Raw genomic sequence first — 14,784 nt, 5'->3', positions numbered from 1 at the left:
GGCATTCCGGAACGTTCCGGAACGGCCGTTCCGGTTTGCACTGGCCACCCGAAACGTCAGACGTTTCGGGACGTTTCGGGACGTTTCGGAACGTTCGCGAAGGGAACTGCCCCCCGGAACGGAGGCTAGGGGGGCATTCCCTGGTAACTCTGGTTTCAGGAGCCTCTGACCAAGCTCTGGCTCTTTGACACTTTGGTGGCTTCTGCAGTGGTTGAGGCACTCACCAGGTCTGTCTCCTTCATACACCGCATGTGGGAACTTCCCAGAGATAGATATGCCCGCCTTGCACTTGAGTCCTCTCGACAGTTAGCCATGCAAGGAGATACAGCATGCTGGTATGGGGAGATGACATAATGGTTTCAGGCGCATGGGTTCAGCATAGACAGATTGCCTCCCTTCCAGTACTCACTGGATGCACCCTCTCTGACTCTTACACAGTCCGAGATCACCAGGCTCATCCGCCAAGACTTGACTCAGTTAGACACCAAGAGGACATGGATACAGCCAGCATAGGAGCTGGGCACGAAGATGGCTTTCTACAAAGAGCATCTCCTCCAGCTTACGGTGGATGGTTTTGTGATGAGGCCCAGATACATGGACACCCACTTGTCTCATGGGATACGATGTGCTATTGGCCAGATACGCACATCTTCACACTAGCTGCGGATCGAGACTGCGAGATACAACGGAGTACCAGTAGAGGCCAGGACATGCCCCCTCTGTGACATCGAGCCTGAGACACAGTTGCACTACACATGCCACTGCCCCGTCTACTACGAGATACAAGGCCGATTTCATTGCTTGTTCAGAGAGGGCTTTGGACCATTCTCCAGAGTCATGCGGTACGAGGATCAGAGATGCTTGGGTTTGTTTTTGCTCGAGCTGCGCAGGCACAGAGAGAGCCTGATGAGAGGAGAGGCTAGCCAGTCTCAAAGACAGATCACAGACTTCTTTAGAGCAGAGTGCCTGTAGGCGAAAGACTCTCTCTCTTTAGAGCAGCAGACAGCAGGATATGCCGATTATGCCAGAGAGAGCCAGAGACAGAGTTGCACTACATATGTCATTGCACAGTGTTCTATGAGATACGGGGGCGTTTCCACTGCTTATTCAGAGAGGGTTTTGGTCCTCTATCTAGGGTCATGAGTTATGAGGATCAAAGATGTCTTGGACTATATCTACTTGAGTTACACAGGTATAGAGACACTTTACTGGGGAGAGCTAGAGAGAGGCAGTCCCAGAGACATTACAGATTTCTTTTAACTAGATATGGGACAGCCAGAGGAGCAGCCACCACTGCAGAGCTCGTCCCACACTCATTCGACCACTACTGGCACTCTCATCGACCGAGCATTGGAGCTACAAAGATACAGACGACCGCGACTGAGGAGAGGAGCTACACAGCATCGACGGAGACTACAACAGAAGATTCGAGCCATACTCTCTCGACATCCAGAGTGCAGATGAGGATGGATCCTCACCATTTCTTCCATCTTTGTTTCACACACTGTTACATCCAGTTTACCGGGTACCTATTGTATCAGCTGCTACACCCACGTAGTTTTAGATTGTAGTAGTAGTAGTAGTATTTTGTTCCACTTCTAGTTCTTTTGTACCCAGACATGGTATTAGATTCACTATTTTGTAACTGATTGGTCTCATAGGTCATTTTGGCCTTTTGAAGACGTTAATATAACATTTCTATTTCTATTTCTCTCTCTCTCTCTCTCTCTCTCTCTCTCTCTCTCTCAAACAAAATGTCCATCAGGTAGGTGCACATGTACCTACTTAGAACAAGCTGTGCTAGTTCTCATGTATTCAAAATTATATGTTCGTTTGGTGTTTATTTCCTAAACCTATATATGCATTCTTGAATATTAGAATGAATTGACTGGAAGAGCATAATCTACATTCATAACATCTGAAGGCATGTATATGTTAGCATCTGGTTGGAACGCCTTAAAACCTCCCGTGGAGGTTCTCGTGGGAGAGTGCATATATTGATTTCTTGAGAAAATGACCAAGTTAATGGCAAAATACTACCCAATTTTTTCACTTTATTTATTCATCGTTCAACATTATGATGGGTTTACCTATCTTAGCTAGCCTTGAGAATGCTGTTTTTTTAAGCTACTCTCTCTCTCTCTCTCTCTCTCTCTTTCATGTGCTCTTAAAGCTCAATGACAATCTTTGGCTTGCCAAAGAACTCTCTCTCTCTCTCTCTCTCTCTCTCTCTCTCTCTCTCTCTCTCCCCATGGCTGCTGCCCTGCTCTGTTTTTAGGGTTTGCGCAGCAGATCGAGGTCTGTTTTAGGGTTCGCGCAGCAGTAACAAGCTGTTTTTAGGGTTCGCGCAGCAGACAGAGGCCTGTTTTGGGGTTTGCGCAGCAGTAACAGGCTGTTTTTAGGGTTCGCGCAGCAAACAGAGGCCTGTTTTTAGGGTTCGCGCAGCAGTCAGCAGCAGGCTGTTTTGCCCTCTCTCTCTCTCTCTCTCTCTCTCTCTCTCTCTCTCTCTCTCTCTCTCTCTCTCCTGCGCGCTGCCTCCCCTGCGCGTGGCTCACTGCGCGCTGCCTCCTCTGCGCGCTGCCCCACCCCTGCACGCTACCCCTGTGTGCTGCTCCCTCCTGCGCGCTGCGCTGCTCCCTGCACGTCAAGTGAAAACACACACCCCATCCCCATCCCCTGCCCGCTGCCCCCTGCATACACACAAGCTAGGTGTTCTCTTCCCCTCTTCTTCACAATATGAAGAGAGGGTAGCTACGAAGCCAACCATGTCTTCCCCCATCATCAAGACGCCGACACCGACAAAGAAGACAACGTCCTTCATGCTCACGAATAAGAGGCTTGCACAATTGGAGAAGGACATGAAGGAATGGCGGATGGAGAGAGAAATATGGAAGGAGGAGAAAGCCAACTTCATCAAGCTATGGAACGAAGAGAAGGAGGACATGAGAGCGGAAATCCAAAATCTCAAAGAGGAGAAGGAGAGAAGGGAACGGGAGAACGAGAAGGAGAGGGAGAGATGGAGGAAAGAGCAAGAAGAGATGAAGGCACAAATCGATCTCCTTCATGCTTCCCTCACATCCCTCACCCCCGAGGAAGGAGAGATTAAAGGGGAGGCTAAGGAAGCCCTCAAGGAGGAGATCACCAAAGCCCTCACCGCAAGCATTGAGGACAAATTAGAGGCCACCAAAGAAGGATGGGTCGAAGTAGTCAAAAAGAACATCAAGAAGGTAGCAAGAGAGGAAGCCCAAAAAGATGAAGTACTCATCGTACACACAACCATCGAAGAGGAGAAGATGCGACAAGCTCGCCGTCTCAATGTGCGAGTGACCGGCATCAAAGAAGAAGAAGGGTCTACACCCGAAAGCGATGGGAAAGCTTTATGCAAGAAAGTGGGATACAAGGAAGAAGAGATCCCTTTCTCCAAAGTTTGGAGAGCCGGCAAAGATCCAAAGAAAAGAGCTCTCATCCTCCAATTCGCCTCCGAGGAGTCTCGAACTTCCTTCCTCCGAAAGAGGGTCATCCTGAGAGGGATCGACGGCCCACCGATTTATCTAGATGATGACCTCACAAAGATGCAACAAGATCACCGTCGCGCGTGCATGCCTCGAGTCCACCAAGCCCGCAAAGAAGGGAAGAAGGCAGTATATCGGGATGGTAGGGTTATCATTGATGGCAAGACCATCGCATAGGGACTCGCGGCCTGTGGGACACACGAGGAGATTCATGTCACGGTTTGGAATTGCAATGGAGACTTATGGACACACCCAGAGAGACTTGAGGAGGTGATGAGAGGTCGAGACATCATTCTACTCACAGAGACACACGAGAGCCCGGAGAGAGGGTTACCACGGATACATGGATTTCAGTGGGAGTCTCTACATCGAGGATGTATGCGCCAGCACACCACTCGCGGCTCAGGAGGAGTGGCCATACTCTTTAGACAGGGGCTTCACAGCAGACTACAGATTGTTGCCCGGGACCCACAGGCCCGCTACATGTGGATTCGCCTCGAGCTCTCACGAGACAGGATCGTCTACATTGCCCTTTGCTATTTTGCTCCCACAGGCTCCAGATTCGCCCCTATTGAGCAGGAGTCACCGTACGCATGCCTCACGGAGGAGATTATGGAGTACTCCACACTGGGTGAAGTCTTCCTTATGGGAGACTTCAATGCTCGTACACGCAGTGAGCAGTGTGAGACATATGACCATGAGGACCCAGAGACACTACACACTCTAGATGAGGAGGCTACTAGGAGAGACACAGCAGACAGAGCTCCAGTCACAGCTTATGGACGACATCTACTTCGACTTGGCTCCCAGCACCGTCTCGTTATTTATAACGGGATGGTCCAGTGGCCCACCTCAGGGGGCCTGACTTGTATGCCACATGGAGTTGCAGAAGGAGGGGGGAGTACAGTCGACTATATTCTGGGACCCAGGGAGGCTACACACCTTATCACATCCTTCACCATTCCACCCATACCCATCGGAGCCGACCACACATACCTCTCTTTCTCTATCACCGGAGATACCATCACACACAGCTCCACAACACGCACTCCACACACCACCATCCATTTCACACATGAGTTAGCCTCTATTTACTCGGCCAAGGTCGAACATGGCCTATGTCTCCTCCACCCATCCACACCACTCTCAGTTCTCACATCACATATCTCTTCCGTTCTCCACACTTCAGCTATTAGCTCTTTTCCACACACCACTCACACAGGACGCACTCCCCCCCCGGGGCTATGCCTCAGAACCGCTGGTATGATGATGAGTGCAGAGAGCTATACCGACGCCTCCAGGCACGACGAGCCTTAGGAGAGATCACAGAGAGAGAGGCCAGACAGCATATGAAGACGCTGACACGCCAAAAGCGGCGAGCATTCGAAGAGGCACAGGAGCTTGAGCTATACCGCCTATTCATGAGCATGGATAGCGCGACGGCATGGCGCACCCTACGCGAGCCACGTCCGACTACAGCTATTGAGGATCCACAGATATGGCATGATTATGCAGAGCGACTTTATGAAGTGCCAGGGCAGCCTCCTATTCCACAACCACACGAGCCTCGCCCCACGTGCTCCTCCTTCTTTACGGCAGAGATGGTAGAGAGGGCCATACGCCGCATGCAGCACAGACGATCAGCTGACCATACTGGATTACAGAGTGAGCACATCATTTATGCGGCCTCCACTATAGCCCCGTTGATTGCACATGTCTTCAACCGGGCTATAGGGGAGGGCTTCCCAGAGGAGTGGACACAGCACACCATAGTGCCTATCCACAAATCTGGCGACACCCTGGACCCAGGGAACTACAGGACTATCATGATTGGCCACACGATGGCCAAGCTATATGGAGCAGTACTTGAGGCACAGCTCAGCTGCTACGCAGAGATCGAGGGTTTACGAGCTCCAGGCCAAGCAGGTTTCAGACGAGCTTTCTCCACCATTGACCACATCTTCGTTCTGCGCTGCCTCATTGATGGGGCAAAGGCGCGGAAGAAGAGGCTTTACTGCTGCTTTGTGGACTTCCGCAAGGCCTTTGACACAGTCCCACGCGAGAGACTCTTCCAGCGCCTTCACAGCATTGGGGTACCAACAGAGATGATTTGGGCCATATATGCTCTATATGAGAGGGTGACGGGTCGGGTTCGTTGCCCAGGCGGTTTTTCAGAGACCATTGCTAGCACCATTGGTGTTAAGCAAGGATGCCCACTCTCCCCGACACTCTTTGGGCTATACATCGACGAGATCTCCGACTACATACTACGAGCAGGGGGAGAGGGGAGCGACTTGGCAGGTACTCCGGTCCACATCATGTTATATGCTGATGATATTGTGTTGATTTCAGAGTCACCCGAGGGCTTGCAACGCCATCTTGAGGCCTTGGACGAATTCAGCACACACAGGGGGTTGACTGTGAACCTTGGCAAAACCAAGGTTATGATCTTTCACACATCCAGTGCAGTGAGGAGCGCCGCCACCTTCACAGCAGCAGGAGGACAGGTTGATGTAGTCACCTCCTATGTCTACCTTGGCATCACATTCACCAGCCTACCAGGACCCTTCACTATGAGGCAGGCTGCTGTTGACAGGCTCACCCGAGGATATGCAGCTCTGGCCATGCTAGAGCGGAGGTGCCACCAGGCACACTTTCAGGAGCCCCGCACGAAGGGGTGGCTTTTCGACACCTTAGTCACCCCGGCCTTGATGTACTCGGCGGCAGTATGGGCACCAGGATTGACAGCTGACCAGTGGACACAACTTGAGAGACCACAGGTATATATGATCTCACGCTTGCTCCGCAGCAAGAAGACAGTGCCACACGACATTATTAGAGCCGAGCTCGCCACACCACCTATGGTTGTAGAGGCATTATTCCAGACAGTTTGCTTCATCCAGAGGATGAGAGAGCTACCTCCTGACAGACTTACCCGTAGAGCATTTGAGGCAGCTATACAGCTATCAGAGAGTGGACATGAGAGAGCATGGTACTCACAGGTCAGAGCATGGTTTGAGGGACACGGTCTTGACATGGAGAGCCTACCACCATTCCAGTACGACCCCCACTCACCATATGTTCACCTCTCTCGCAGTGAGAGGAACTTGGTATTGAGACAGGATCTGTGGCAACTATACACTAGGAGAGTCTGGGCGGCACCTAGCTTGGGGACGAGGATGTCAGATTACAGAGACCAGTTTCTCACCATATTGTCTGGGGGGTTCATACAGAGACCACGCTACATGGACACATATATGCCACATAGCTCACGGGTGGCGATTGGTCAGCTGAGAGTGGCTTCACACAGGTTAGAGATTGAGATCGGGAGACATACTGGTGTTCCGAGGGGGGGGCGAACCTGCAGAGCCTGCACAGAGGAGGTGGAGAGTGAGGAGCACTTTGTATGTAGATGCAGAGCATACACTGAGATCAGAGGCAGGTATGAGGCCCTATTTAGAGGACAGCCCACTCTCCGAGAGATCATGGAATCTCGAGATCAGAGACAGCTCGGACGTTTCTTACTAGAGATACAGAGCCATCGGGACACACTACTACAGCCACACACAGCTACACAGACAGAGGGGAGACAGTCGCAGCTCACAGACTTCTTTCAGAGGATTTCCGCCCCCCCCTCACCAGACACTCAGAGGGGAGTGACACTCCCACAGGCGGAGGTGAACCGAGCTAGACGACGACCACGAGTCACAGGCTACAGGGGCGCGAGCTCCCACCACCGACAGATCGAGGAGATCCGAGCCCGGGAGCGCCGTGCCACTGAGGAGCGAGTGGCTCAGATGAGGGCTGACCCGACAGCTTTCATCCGGGTAGCCTTGGCACCAGACCCACCCATGTACCACATCTTACACCCCCCCATTAGTACAGGATGGAGCTAGATAGCTTGATGCATTCTCATGATTGTACTACCTTGAGCATACAGACATGCATATACCCCTAGAGATAGAGCTCCATCCCTCCTCAGATACTCCACTATCTACTTTCAGCTCAGTTTTGTATCAATTTTGTTTCATTTGTCTTTCCGATAGACGGATGACATACACACAATGTACATTTGATTTGTCTCATAGGCCGATTTCGGCCTGACATAGACGTTAAAAATCTTTCTTTCTTTCTTTCTTTCTTTCTCTCTCTCTCTCTCTCTCTCTAGACGCCCACGACTGTGGAGGACTACACAGCATCGACGGACGCTGCATCAGAGGATCTGGATCACTTTGGCCCGACATGCACGACGCTCGGTCAGACTACTGACCATGGAGGAGATTGATGAGATCCGCCAGCGACCGATGCTGAATCTCTTGTGATTTAGCTATCCCAGCTAGCTGCTTAGTTCACACCTAGCAGTTTAGGATTCCATAGCATAGTATTATTATTTTGTCATTTTGTTACTTTTGTTACTCTGACTTTGTATCAGATCCACCACATTGTAACTTTCTGGTCTCATAGGTCACTTTGGCCTTTTGAAAACGTTAATATAACATTTCATTTCTCTCTCACACACTCTTTTTTGTTGTAATGTCATTTTGAATTACCAATGGGAAACCTCAAGACAAGGAAAACCCATGAGAAATACTACAAACGGGAGATCAGAAACAATCAAAATAGAGGTCATAATGACTAACAGGAATCTCATCCAAGTCATAGGCCACTTGGAGAGACTGCAACAGAGATGTCTTGAAGAAGAAAACATATTCCACTCGCATCTGCTCTCTCTCTCACACACACACCCCCCTTATAATTCTGTCTGGGTGGACAGACTTGTAACATGTCGCTAAATGTATCTCTCCAAGCTTGCAATGTATGCACAGCATGTGAGCATGTGCCGGCACTCACAAAACATGAAAATATCTCATGTAATGAAATCGAGCCTCCCATATTGAATTTAAAACGAGTCTTCAAAGTGCACACCTTATCAACATAAGCTGCAGCCCGCTCTTTATCTTCACGCATATCCCAGTATACAGCAGACGCAACCCATACCTCAGGGCGCCCAACATCAATGTCTAGCAGGTCATTTACTAGCCTGTTCATCTCCAAATGTCCTGATTTTGATCGAAGCAACAATGAATACTCATCCATGGCGGTTATGTTGAATTGATCAATTTGCCGAGCCTGTGTTGAAGAAATGTGAATCATGATAAGAAAATAGGAGATCCAGTACTCCTGATAATTCAACAAACCAACCTATTCAAATACATGCACAGTCATGCATATATCATAAAACTAAAGAGGTATGAAATATCTGCTCACTAAGTCCCAAATTTATGACCATACAGTTTTCTCTTAGTCACTGCAAAACACAGTACACGGTGTTTCTACACCAAAAGGCTTTTAGAGCATTTTTGTGGCAAATTTGCACAGTTTATGGTGGTCTTGAGTGCTACATACACAAAGAAGCTTCAAATTCCATAATTACAGAAACCATGCAAAGAGAGAGGAGCATAAGTGAGAGAAAAGAAACATGCTAACCTTTTCAAAATTATGCATAGCATCACCAGTTTTACCCAAAGCCACTTCAACCTGTTGAAACACATACATAAAGAACCATTGGCATAAACCATGTTAGAAAACAAAGCCCTCTTTGTCTTTGTATCTAATTTCCTGGTGGCAACAAGTTTATACTTTCAAGCATGGAATAAAATGAGTACAGAGCTTTTTTTCCCATTGAGACATCCTCGTCCATGAACTTTTATCTGTTCTTCATTTTTCTCATTTTCTTTGACAAATAAAAGCGATGACCTGGCTCTACCTTGGCCGTCTCCAGAGTCAAATGTAAGTTATTTGGAAAACGCTGCCCAAGTTGGGAAAGCTGCTCCAATCCACCTAATACATCAAAATAAGTCATTCTCTTACCAGCATGCGAGAGTAGCCTATACATGAAGAACAGTTGGGAAAGAAAGCGGCTGTTTGCTAGGATGCAAGAAAACTGCAGAGATCCCTTAAAATGAGGTCTAAAGTGCCTGCCTGACTTGATTCGATGCTTGTTAAAACCTATATCGGCATCAGGCCGAAGAAACAGACAGTATAAACAGCATAACTTGAACCAGCAGGAAACAAAATTTTGGAGTTTCTAACATGTAAAAAACTGAAGAAACCTGTGTTTTCCTCACTCCATAAATGAACAATTTATAACCATAACAGTCGGTACTGTCCATGCGACCTTTCCTTCAAGCTTGTGTTGAGCATCTAGATTTGCAAATGAAAGCTTTAGTTTGAGCCACAATAGCAAGGGCAAAGCCGTAATCAGTTAGACTCCAAAGAAATTGCAAAGAAGTTGCATACAGCTGAAAAAGATAAAGGAAAAAACAATCTGAAAAGGCATTTCTGGTTGTTCCAAAGCACGCCGACCAGCTTCATGTGACTGAAACATACTATTTATGTAAACAGCAGAAGTGGTGGGCCTTATTGCTTTTCAGACTCATGCCTCTCACAAGCAGCTCATCCAGCAAAGCCTCCTCACGCCATCCAAGGCTCAAGGCATGCCTTGCTTCTGCAATAAATTCTTACAAGTAACTATAAGCTGGCAAACAATTGACATAGATGCCCAGGTGCTGTAAAGCAGTACAGGCAGTGTGAGTTTCTAGAGACCCATTGTGCTGTCAAAATACTGGTACCTTCGTTCCCCCTGGTGTGCATATGAAAAAAACAACAGGCAACAACTTCCACAGTGCACGATTTGAGCTTGCCATGCTTGCTTACACATGTGATTCTTACTACCACTTGAGTTCGATTTCGCTAAGGGCAAGACCCTTTAAGTTACCGATAGGCTTTTCAAACAGTCGTACCACATATTGAATATATTAGGTGGGGAGCTTTATGTTGGCTTTCTCCATGATCAGTAATTTCTCTTTTTTATGAGACTGATGCTACAAACATTGCCTTTTCCAATTTGCATTTGTCCCTAAAGGATTCCTCTAGCCAACCGGATGGAATCCAGGACTCAAATCTATGTAGAGACCTTAAATACATTGTCCATTATCAACACATGGTGTGTTTTGGTTGTGACTTGCAGGCTAGGAATCTGGTACATACTGGAGCATTTTTGTCATCTCAAGTCAGCTATCTCGGGTTTATGAGATATCTCAATCAATCAAAAAAGGTTCAAGCATGTCATTCATTGGGCTCGACCGTCATCTATCAGTGAGATTAAAGGATTTTTGGGAATCACAGATGGTACACAATCTTTGCCAAGGATTATACTCTTATTGTAGCGCCCTTGACAGACCTGTTAAACAAAGGAAGTAGGATTCACTGGCGAGACCAACATCAAAAGCGGCACCCCTCAAGGCCAGGCATCCCATACCACTAATCCATACCCTAGCATGGATCTCCTAGCAAGCGATACAAAGGATCTACAGTCCAAGTGTAGGGATCATACACGAAAGCTCACAAATGAGCCCTAGGGTCCTACTTATAGGATTCCTTAGCCACCCTTTTTGACCTCCCTTCAACTAAGTGCTCGGTCACATGCAAGGGCGGTTCACACTGGCCAAACACACTCAAGGGCCCATCTTGATGCCTAACGCCAGCCCTAGAATACTACTCGATCATCATTGAAGTTGAACCTTGTTATCTTCGAGGGAAAACTACCCCAATACCCATGTCCAAGTTTTTGAGCCATGGGCTAGTCTAAGAGACCTACCATGTGATGAGTATATGGCCTAAGCTGAAGAACTTGGAGATCATTAACAATGTCACCATTCCTAAGCTGGAGAACTCGGAGTAGATCACTAACTCTGCTGAAGTCTACAGGTTCGACGATTTAGTCTCACGAGCCCAAGAAACCCGCTTCTTCCACCAACAATCCTGGGGAGACAATTTGCGACTGTTTCATGTTTGAAGCTCATGTTCCCTTGAAGGTTAACTTTTGATTCTTTTTTGAAACATTGTTGGGTTGCGTTTTAAGTACTATTATGAAGGCTTCATTCTGTTTTATTTTCGATTGGACAAGAGGTGTTTATAGAGATGAGATATGCTATGCTTTCCTCCTCCCTTCAACCTTCGGTTTAGGCCGAGGATGAGGATGAGGAGAAGAAAAAGGAGACCATGATCTATTCTAATTTCAACTTGGGCTTCACTCTTCAGTGTCTTTGTATAGACGATGATGATTTATTACTCATTAAGAGGTCTCTTTGTCACAAGTGTCTTGATTAAAATTTGATGACTCTTTATTTATGCTTGAAGTCTCCAGCTTTTATCTTGTAAACGTCCATGCCATAACTTTCTCTGCTGTGATTTGAAGTTTCAAGTTTTTCAAGTGACCCATGGGTTCTAGCACATATACACATGATTCAATGTCTTACTTTGAAATGTGGCCAATTTTTCTTACTATCTAGTGCCTATGTACTATTGTCCACATTTCTCTTTAAGTTTTTACCAAAACCTTTCAAATGGCGTTCCGGATATGACCAAAACCTCCAGAAACCTGTGAAACCCGTTTTGTAACTCCATAGTCACTATGATGGAGAAATAGATATATAAGTCATTTTAGATAACTAGTGGTGTAATTGACGAACATTTATGGAAGGTACCTATAACATTCTCACCATTATTCAAAAGAACTACCATTATGAATTTGTTACAGCGGGCAATGCTTATAAGAGAACATAACATAGCCATCTCTTCTAGGTACCAGAATTTTTTTACCTTACATGCTCGAGCCCATCCTCGAGCCCATCCCCTTGAGTGCGATCTGCACTATTGCCTCCACCAGGTTTAGCTTTCATTCTCTACGATGTGAAACAGGGCGTTGGGGCACAGATGAGGAGTCTTACGCACTTTATGCCCCCATAAAATTCGTGAGTCCGAGCATCACACCCACTTGAGTGCTCAACTTTTGATCACATTAGAGCTTGTTTTTGCCCACATTTTCAGCCATGAGCTCTCCCACACTGTGGACTCTATTGCGACACTCATTTCCACAATTTCTGAGCGTGGAGAGTCACTTATATGATCCACACACCCCACGTGATATAAATACCAGAAACTTGCAAGAAGCTAAACTATGGACTGCCTAAACAGAAAATTTGTGTCAAATGACACATTGGCAATCCTGAAAGTTGGCAACAAAAGAATCTTGCACCAAGCAAAATGCAGCAAAATGAACCTCTTATGCAAAGCCTTTGAGCATACACGCTCTGAAAAAAGAAAACTCAAAGACCAACGGCACAACTTTGCCTACCAGTACACATAATTGCACACAAAAAGCATTTATGGTTATATAAAGCCTTATACTCACAAAAACAAGATAAAAAAGTAAAAGAGCAAGAGCCACCAAACAATAATGTGGAAACTTACAAGTTCTATACATAACACAAAATCATAAAAACACATTATGCACAAGAACACGACCCTTGTAATATTTGCACTCTAACCATCATCTATCTGTGTGTGCAGATATGGCTAGTACGCTAGAGTCATCCACTCCTGCCTTGGGTGAGAGGTACCCACGTTACTTTTCACAAGTGTTTCACATGGTCTTTCTGGTGCTTGCCTGTGAATGGGATTTGGTAGGTACGCTAGCATGTGAAAGGAATTTCGAGGAGTTACAATGGCTGAGAAGTACCCACGTTACTTTTCACAAGTGTTTCACATGGTCTTTTTGGTGCTTGCCTGTGAATGGGATTTGGAAGGAACGCAAGGATGTGAAAGGAATTTCGAGGAGTTACAATGGCTGATACGTCTAGAGACCACGACTGATCCATACATAGTAGAGAGTGTCTCTCCCATTGCACAAGCCTATCCTTTTGACCAAGATGACTATAAGAGTCTAGTGACCTTCTTAGTAAACATTGGTGCCAACAATTAGTCATACTCTACCTAAATTCTCAGGACTGTCAAAGGTTCGATCAATGCTTACAAAAGAAAACTCAGAATCCTCGTTTTAGATTGTATGTGAAGGACTCTATATATCTCTGATGGCACTAAGCTCCAAGAACATTATTGGCCAAAAGAATTAGCTTGGCTAAACCGATCTTGGGTATTGAGCCTGCGTTTAGGAACTTGACCTTCTGAAGATCAGACATTACATAAAGGGGGTCTCAAAAATAATATTTATTTCAAAGGGCAGTAGGGAATGATGCATTAGATGAAAAATCAATAAATGTCATCGACAAAAAAAGGTGAGCAGTTCACATTCCACATGCCCATGCTTATGCTCAGCTGCCATCTACCTTTCCTTTGTGAGGGCGTTATCTTGTTTAGCATCAAAACAGGTCAAGCTACTTGTCTTGTTTGACATTCCAATAACAAGGAAAGAATCACACACCTTTATAGTCATGGCACGCCACTGCGCAATGTGCTTCAGCATACCGCTGTCAATAGCCAGTTATAAGAAGTGTTCAGGTAGAAATCTACAGTTACAACCATTAAAGTGTATCGAAAACTAGGATAGATAGCTGCAAAGCTATATCACAGAAGCAAGTTCTGGAACACACTGAGAGTGCCTTGAAGCTTAATATTCATTATCACAGTACAACATGTCAGAAATGCCTTGTATTGTTATGCTTTTACATGCAAAAACAAAGTTATCTGAATTAGCATCATGAACAGCCGTTTGAAACACATATCAGCATCAGTTTATGATACACAGTCATAGATCCAAGCAAGAACTTCCTACACAGAAAAGAAAATAACTAAGAAGAAAGGACTTTCCTAGTTTCCATGACAAAATTAAAGAATCATCATGATAAGCACAGGGAACTGATGGATAAGCTTAGAGCCTCTTGTACTCTCTTTCCATGAAAACTCTCACCTGTAGCCATCGCACCTGATCAAGGTGATCACTTGTCAGCCTAGTATTTTTGGATTGCCCCTGTAAAATAGAACTTATATTATTTAAAGCGATTTTTAGGTAATGGAGTAAAAGAAAATTCTTTTGTATTACTTAAAGCAATTAGAGTAAAAGTAAATTCTTCTGTATTCGTCAAGAAACAGTCCGGCTAATGAGACCGCCACCAAGATGGGTATTGGGACAACACCTTAATTAAAAGAGTCTTCTACAGCACTATAGAAAATCTGTTCGACCCCTCTGCCAGGGAGAGAGAAGAGCTGTGCCTCTCTAGCAAAGGCAAAAGTAGGTATGTATACATATATTCTACCTACAGACATATACATGCATATAGTATGCTTAATTTCACAAAGTCTCCACCACGGACCTGAACCCACCATCAATGATGTACAGTATTTTACACCCACACTATGGCACAGAATGGAGCTAGTTCGATCTGCAAGGCATAATTTCATACCTGACACA

The 14,784-nt window shown here is 46.2% G+C and overlaps 1 protein-coding gene across 4 annotated transcripts in view; it reads right to left on the bottom strand.

Annotated features, from left to right (window-relative positions):
- The window catches only part of APC7 (tetratricopeptide repeat (TPR)-containing protein), a 196,991-nt gene that overhangs the window by 63,784 nt on the left and 118,423 nt on the right, over positions 1–14,784 (bottom strand). For 3 of the 4 annotated variants that reach the window (XM_086530011.1, XM_086530010.1, XM_086530009.1), the window contains exons 8-12: positions 14,284–14,343; positions 13,798–13,843; positions 9,280–9,353; positions 9,000–9,050; positions 8,439–8,642 (exon numbers count right to left, since the gene is read on the bottom strand). In XM_086530011.1, the coding sequence (XP_086386137.1) occupies positions 8,439–8,642; positions 9,000–9,050; positions 9,280–9,353; positions 13,798–13,843; positions 14,284–14,343 (435 nt within the window). The remainder of the gene's footprint in view (positions 1–8,438; positions 8,643–8,999; positions 9,051–9,279; positions 9,354–13,797; positions 13,844–14,283; positions 14,344–14,784) is intronic. The other variant, XM_086530012.1, reaches the window with a different exon arrangement.

This window comes from Adiantum capillus-veneris, chromosome 15 (assembly GCF_014529385.1).
Source record: "Adiantum capillus-veneris isolate H3 chromosome 15, ASM1452938v2, whole genome shotgun sequence".
In the NCBI taxonomy this organism is placed as follows: domain Eukaryota; kingdom Viridiplantae; phylum Streptophyta; class Polypodiopsida; order Polypodiales; family Pteridaceae; genus Adiantum; species Adiantum capillus-veneris.
This window is presented reverse-complemented; position numbering and strand designations above follow the sequence as displayed.